This window comes from Curcuma longa, chromosome 10 (genome assembly GCF_044706935.1).
Source record: "Curcuma longa cultivar G26 ecotype Majalengka, Jawa Barat chromosome 10, ITB_CL_G26_1.1, whole genome shotgun sequence".
In the NCBI taxonomy this organism is placed as follows: domain Eukaryota; kingdom Viridiplantae; phylum Streptophyta; class Magnoliopsida; order Zingiberales; family Zingiberaceae; genus Curcuma; species Curcuma longa.
The window spans coordinates 11585667-11593284 of NC_133870.1; the positions used below are offsets into that span (position 1 = coordinate 11585667).

Here is a 7618-nt window from a genome sequence, read left to right on the forward strand (position 1 = left end):
CCGAGAGAACTAAATCGTCGACAAGTGGGGCCGAGAGGGCTATCGAGAGAGTGCCGAGAGAACTAAGCCGTCGGCGAGTGGGCTCGAGAGGGATATCAGAAGAGTACCGCGAGAACCAAGCCATCGGCGAATGGGGCAGAGAGGGCTATCGGGAGAATGCCGAGAGGACTAAGCTATCTGCGAGTGGGGCCGAGAGGGCTGTCGGGAGAATGCCGAGAGAATTAAGCCGTCGACGAGTGGGGCCGAGAGGGCTGTCGGAAGAGTACTGCGAGAACCAAGCCGTCGGTGATTGAGGCCAAGAAGGCTATCGGGAGAATGCCGAGAAAGCTAAGCCATCGGCGAGTAAGACCAAGAGGGCTGTCGGAAGAGTACCGCGAGGATCAAGCCGTCGATGAGTGGGGCTAAGAGGGCTATCAGGATAATGTCGAGAGAATTAAGCCATTGGCGAGTGGGACCAAGAGGGTTGTCGGAAGAGTACCGCGAGAACCAAGTTGTCGACGAGTGGGGCTGAGAGGACTATCGGGAGAATGCCGAGAGGACTAAGCTGTCGGCGAGTGAGGACTAAGCCGTCGGCGAGTGGGGCCGAGAGGGCTGTCGGAAGAGTACCTCGAGAATCAAGCCGCCGACGAGTGGAACCAAGAGGATTATCGGGAGAATACCGAGAGAACTAAGTCGTTGGCGAGTGGGGCCAAGAGGGCTGTCGGAAGAGTACCTCGAGAACCAAGCTGTCAACGAGTGGGGCCGAGAGGGCTATCGGGAGAACTTGTTGAAGAACAGCTGTCATGTTATCATACAAAAGAAGAGTACAAAAGAGGTGTTAACTTAGTTGTAAAGAGAGAGAGAAGATAACTGATAATGCAGATACCCCAACATTTGTTAGCAGTCCAAACAGATTATGTATGACTGATGTTTACCAGTGAAAGTTCTAATAAGTCATGAAAGATCGGATGTTAGACAAGTAATGAAAATCTAGACAGGTTTGGAAGAACTGGATGTTTAGAAGCTGTTGAAGTATCTAGAGGAGTGAATTCTAAGTAAATGAAAATTCTAACATGTGAGAATGACTTGATGTTAGGTAAGTAGAAGTTCTAATGAGTCAAAGGTGATTAACACTGAGCAATCAATAAAGTCTAAATATAAGAGACCATAAGACGATCCTGGTAAATTGAGGTCAAGTGCATACTATTTCACCTTAGAATTAGTAAAAATCAACAAGTACTTAGTTGACTAAGAAAGCATTAACTGATCAAGATATAGCAATTAATTGATCAAATAATAGTTAGATAATTGGATCAAGAGATAAGACTATTTCAAGAGCAATCAGTTGATAAGAGTTGGTAGTTAGTTGATGACTTAATCAAAAGGTTATGCATTTATGATCTAAGGGATTCGATCACAAGTTTATCTAGAGCAGTCAATTAATAAAATATAACAGTCAGCTAATGATACAGTCAATGAAAGAATCAATTCAGATCTAAGTGAAGTGGATGATGTGTCATGTTTGAGTCGACTGATAAAAAATTATAATCAATTGATATCCAAGCAATTGATTGTTAAAAATATAATAGTTAACTAATGACACAATTAGTAAAAGAATCAATTGTGAAAGAATCAATTGTGATCTAAATGATTTATTCACATGCCAATTTGAATTAGTCGACTGATAGATACAAACTAGTCGATTGATAGAATAAATTTTATAAAATAGCAAGTTACTATAAAAGGAGGAAGGTTTGAAGATTTTGATAACATTCATGATTGATTTCAAGAAGAGTGTTGTTGAATTCCAAAGCCATTATGAGCAATTCACAACAATAAAAAGCAAGCAAAGCCAAGATCCTTTTGGTGTAATTTTTATTTTTTAAAATTATCTTGTTAACTACTTGTATCATTGTATTCTTTGTATTTGTTGTAAGAACAAGAACTAGAAGAGGTTCCGTTGAAAAGTTTCCAAAAAGGAAAAAATAAAATAGTAATCCATCAATAAATCATATATTGTGGAATAAGAACGGAGTTCTTAACCATGTAAATATTGATTTATAATTTTATTTATATTTGTATATTTTTACTTTGTACTAATCTAATTATAGACAAATATGAATGAAATCAAGTAAAAAAAAAGAGAGTGTTTATTCACCCCTTTTGGTCTTGTCATGTGATCCAATAATTTTGATTAAAATTACTAAATATTATATGAGTTAATTATATATTTAAAAAGAAACACCATAAAATATAAAAAATTTAAAATAATAAATAGCAAAGTGATAAATTCCATGAGTTCATGAGTAAATTATTTTTTTTCTAAAAGTAGAATATAAATAAACTACCTAAATTTTGAATTTAAATAGATAGATGAATATAAGAGATCATTAGAATTCACTCATTCTTTTAAACAACAAACAACTCTGAAATGCTTAGATAAACTCACAAATACTTAAATAGTAGTCTTGGTCAAAACAATCAAAGCTTTTTTTCTTTTTAAAAAAATTGAAACATATAACAATTTTGACTAAAATTACATAGATTTGACTAAAAATTTTATTTGTAATCTAGCAATTTTGTGTAAATTTATTATAATTATATATATATATATATATATATATATATATATATATATATTACTATTTAAAAAAATAATTTCCTTTTAAATTTACAAAACTTATATCCGTTTATTATCAATTATTTTTAAAAAATTATATTCTATGAGATATGTATATTTTTAAAATTTATAACTCTAATAACACTTTTACTCAAGATTATTAGATGAATCTATTTAACAGTAACCTCAACTAATTAAGATACTTGAAATCTAATACAGTACTTATACACAATTGATATTTTGAAAATTTACATATATAGATGGTGATTTCTCAAAGAAATAGTTTATATCTATACATTATATTAGAGGAGATCCCCAAATAGAAACGCCATAAAAATTATATTTTTCTTAGAAAATTCAACATTGAGGATTTAATTATAATACTTTGAAACCCAAATTAATATTCCATATTGCAATCTTAAATTCATTTAAATTTTACTTCTTTAGCATTTAAGATAGTAAATGATGCAAGAATTTATAAAATTTTTCATGAGACTGAATCAGTCATATGTAGAATTAATTGTTTTAAAAAATTAAATACTTAAATTATAAAAAATTAAATACTTAAATTATAAAAAATTAAAATAATATATAAATTAAATATTTATGAATAAATTTGATGTTCAATTCGATAAAATTTATTTTGATTTATTAAATAATAAAAAATATCTAAAATAAATAATTTTATACACTGATAAGTTTACTTGTTAATGTTTGTAAATAATTTATGAATACACTTATTTATTAATTTATATAAAATTTAATTTTTTATTTAAATATATAAAAATTATAGTTATTTATAAATGTTTATAATCTTAAATTATTCATAATAAATTTTTAAAAAATGATGTAAATTTCACTATTATATAAATATTTAACTTAATTTATAATGACAAAATGATAGTTAATTAAGCTCAAGTTAATATTTTTAATAAACAAGCTTAAATAAATTTGAATACAGCTAAATTTGGCTCGGTTCATTCACTGTCCTAGAAACACTAGGAATAACAACTCAGTCCTCGGGATTATGGTACGCGGTAGGACATCCAAGTTGTCACCCAAGTACTCGCGATTCGATCCCCAACTACGACGTATTTGTAAAAATTTTCCTCCAAATGGAGATCGCAATCAAAGGATGATGGGCATCTGGGTTGGTCGCTGTGTGTACTTTCCGATTTACTCTGGTGGCCGATGGAAAACTTCCGTGGGACTGAATCGATCACCCCAGGGATTGAGTCAATGCGATTAACTGAGATTATCATTTTTTTTTTTTTTTTAGGAACAACAACTCATATTAAACCATCCAAACGGAAGCAAGACAACAATCCGCATAAGATACACAAGAGAAGCATGACAATGTAACCTGGTTTGTCTACTCTCATGTAGATGACACCAAGCCTATATATGTAATAATGAACACAGAAATTGAACAATATCTACTTGGAAACTATAGCTTTTTCAATGTTCGATCTTTATCTTATTAGGCGAAATATGTAAAATATCATCATTTTCTAAAATGAAAATAACAGACGGCACTTCAATTCTTCTATGAGGTAATGATTCCTTGTTAGGTAGGAATCTATAACATTTACAAGAGAAAATGACTAATAGACTAAAATGTCCCAGCTTTGTAATCACAAGAGCATAATTTAGCACGCCACAAAACCAGAGAGAATCAAAGTCAAATACAACCGTAGTCGCTAGCTAACGAGCAAGGAGCCTATATGAAGGTAAGTCCTCAATTCTATTGACACTCTTTAGAAGAAGCTCCTGCTCCAGCCGACGACGTGTAGACTTCATCACAATCTGGATAAACCAGCAGTCAACAGATAAGTACAACATCATTATTATTTTGAAATTGACAAGTAAAGTTTGACTCCATTGGTCACTTAAAATATATCCATAAAATCAAAAGGCTTAAGAACGGATCCCCTGTATACTAGTTTGATTAGATTTAAGTCAAAAAGACATTTTCAAACTTGTTTTTGCTCAATCAGTCAATTCTAGCTCTGAACTTACTGACTTCTTTTGTCGATTGAAAAATAAAAAAAGAAAAAAGTCTGCTGAGTAATTCAAGAATACTATACTGTGTTGTAATTTGAAATTGAAAGAACGTCAAGTGTACAGAGTCATAATAAAGAGACCCTACATTTAGGGGGTGAAACTTTCACACTAACTCTTATATATAGAGAGAATGAAATAACATACATTGAAGTCCATGTACGAGGCGTGCATCGTAAGCCATTGGTGATCCATCAACTTGAAAGTTATGCAGTACATTATGTCAAAAGCCTGGTCATTCTCTGTTACAAGAGAAAGAGTCATTCTTTTGTACGTAAACACACGAACATCAAAAAACAAGCCATAGTATAATGATTCTTCTTAATCAACATAGCAACAAGTTTAAGAAACATGATGGAAGTAAACTGGGATGAGCATGCGAGAGATTGGAATTTGCATCGTGCCAACCTTGATGATAAGTTTGCAGTAATCGTCCAGAAGCTGCTGGATCATTCAAGTTAAACACAATTCGAGAATACAGAGAATAAACAATATGATTTCCACATCGGAACTTCTACTTCTGTGCAGAAGGATAACTAAACGACTATTTTGTTGCACTTAATCAACTGATTCTCTAATTACAACTACTATGTGAAAACATGGATACATAAGCGCCGCATAACTACATAGATTATCCAATGAGGAATCACATTTAATCCAATGATTGCCAAGATGTGAACTACATCAATCTCTAGTTTGTGCAAATCTGATTAATGTCCAAATCAATATTAATTTTAAAAATATAGATTTAAAAAATGGTTGTCAAAGGAAGTGAGTAGCAAAAAAAACAAGGGATGAATTTTCTAACAGAGGAAAAAGGTAAAATAAGAAATAATATTATACATAAATACATGGGAAAGAGATTGGAGGAATTTCTCTTTCATAATTTTCAAAATTTTCTTTCTTTCTTTTTTCTCAAGTTGATGTACTAGGATTTTGCCTTTAGATTTTCTGTGTATGATTTAAGGTACTGTATGTGTGCATGATTTTAAAGATAAGGCAGTGTCACTTCCAACATCTCTTCCTAACATTTCTCCACTTAAGGGTTGATGGTGGAACCACAATTTTATTTTGTGTATAACACTTTATCAAGTCTTTTTTTTGTTATAATTTTGAATAGATTAGTCTTTGCATCTCTCTTCTAGCATCCTCTTTCTCTCAAGTAGATGTGAGAACTTTACTCAGTATCCTCTGACATCCACATTGCAAAGTAATATCAATTTTACTTGGCTTCTGCCTTGATATTTACTAGGAGAGTGTCGGAGTTATTAAGAGTTAATAATATATATATATATAAGAATGAGAACACATCAACCAGACCCAAGCTGGGGAGCACAACAAGAACAAAGTATATTTGGTATATATAAAAATATAAAGAATTTATGATATCATTTTTGGTACTGGTTCAACCAAAGTTTGATGGTTCAACCAATGAACCATCAAACTGGTATTCTCATCAGTTCAATCACTGTCCCTTTTTCAAAACATTTGTCCTCTCTTATCAATAACAGCAATTCAAAATTTCTTTCCCTCTTAATGAAACCAAAATTGGCAGATCTCAGGAGATTCATAAATACTCTACTTATTCAAACAAATTGTTTATTGTGATAGCACTAAAACCCAGACTAGAAGTCCAGTGACTCCAGGACACCATTAGAATTTAGAAGAAGAAAAAAGGACTACGTTGACATTACATATATATTAGTAAGGATCAAGGTCATAAATTCAGCATCGAACAGTATGAATTTTAATTGCCAAAAAATCATCAAAGCAAACTTACAGTGCTTAAACGAAAAACAAGTTCAGATTCGTACCTGAAAGTAACTTCAGAAAGACAGCTGCAATAAACGACCTGGGTTTGGCTGCAGTCATTACAAAAGTTAATTAGTGGCCTTGCTAGAATTTTATTGTTTCATAGATAAATAGTCCCATATTTCAACAGATGCTTCTAATCAGTCATCTATAAAGTTCTAGCTCAACTTCATTAGCTTAGCTAAAAAGCAAGTAAACTTATAATAAGATGAAATACAAACCAAGTTGAAGATCAAGCATTTGTATGAGCATGAATGTGATATTAACACCAGCTACTGCAAAAGGGTATTCCCATAGTGCTCGTTCTCCATTCTGTTTTTGGAGAAGATCTTGAAAGGATGCCTGCAAGTATAATTTTTCATGATCAGTTACAAACATGCAAAATGTGACCGGAATCACTGTATGTAATTTGACAATGAAACCAACGCCTGCATAGTTTTCATTCCCTAAAATGTCTTTGAATTCAAACAGAGTTCTTTCCTAGACTGTAATTACTCAAACATATCCTGCCAGATAAAGGCCTACATGGGTTTTCACTCACAAAAGTCTCAGAACTAGAACATAAGAAAAATAACCATAACTGTAAATGACTATGCAAAAGAAATTCTAGCAAATAATCAAAAGGAAACCCATTTTACCAAAGATATCAAGTAGGTGTCCCTTTTTTCAAAACCATTAAAAAGGGAGTCCCTACTTTTATTGTATGTCTCTTTCATCCCTCCCATTAATTTTTATAATAAATTCAAATTGGAGAAATCCAAATTTTAATTTTGTAAAATCTGAATATATGATATTCAAAATTTTCAAATAAATTGCTATACTTTACTAATCTGAATTTTAATTTTACAAAATCCAAATTTAGTTTCAACATTTTGTAAATATTTTATAAAGCAAAATTTTCCAATAAAATTAGTGAAATCCCAAATCTAATATTATAAAATCTGATTTTTTTTTAAAATCTAAATTTTATGACTTAAGATAAATATAAATATGTACTTAAACGCCCAATACCAATAAATGATTTAGTCAGACAATGTGAGTCAGGCGATATGAAATTATGATAAATATACATATTAAATGAGAAAAAGAAAGATCAAAGAAGACTTGGATAATAATAATAAAATAAGATAGCATTTATTTAAATAT

At 31.6% G+C, this 7618-nt stretch overlaps 1 protein-coding gene across 1 annotated transcript in view; it reads right to left on the reverse strand.

Annotated features, from left to right (window-relative positions):
- Positions 1 to 4226: 4226 nt before the first annotated feature.
- LOC141835637 (uncharacterized) overlaps positions 4227 to 7618 on the reverse strand; it is an 11275-nt gene continuing 7883 nt past the window's right edge. Inside the window, exons 3-6 of the mRNA XM_074723013.1 lie at positions 6694 to 6814; positions 6475 to 6522; positions 4808 to 4902; positions 4227 to 4405 (exon numbers count right to left, since the gene is read on the reverse strand). Coding sequence (XP_074579114.1) covers positions 4304 to 4405; positions 4808 to 4902; positions 6475 to 6522; positions 6694 to 6814 — 366 coding nt within the window. The 3' untranslated portion in view covers positions 4227 to 4303. The remainder of the gene's footprint in view (positions 4406 to 4807; positions 4903 to 6474; positions 6523 to 6693; positions 6815 to 7618) is intronic.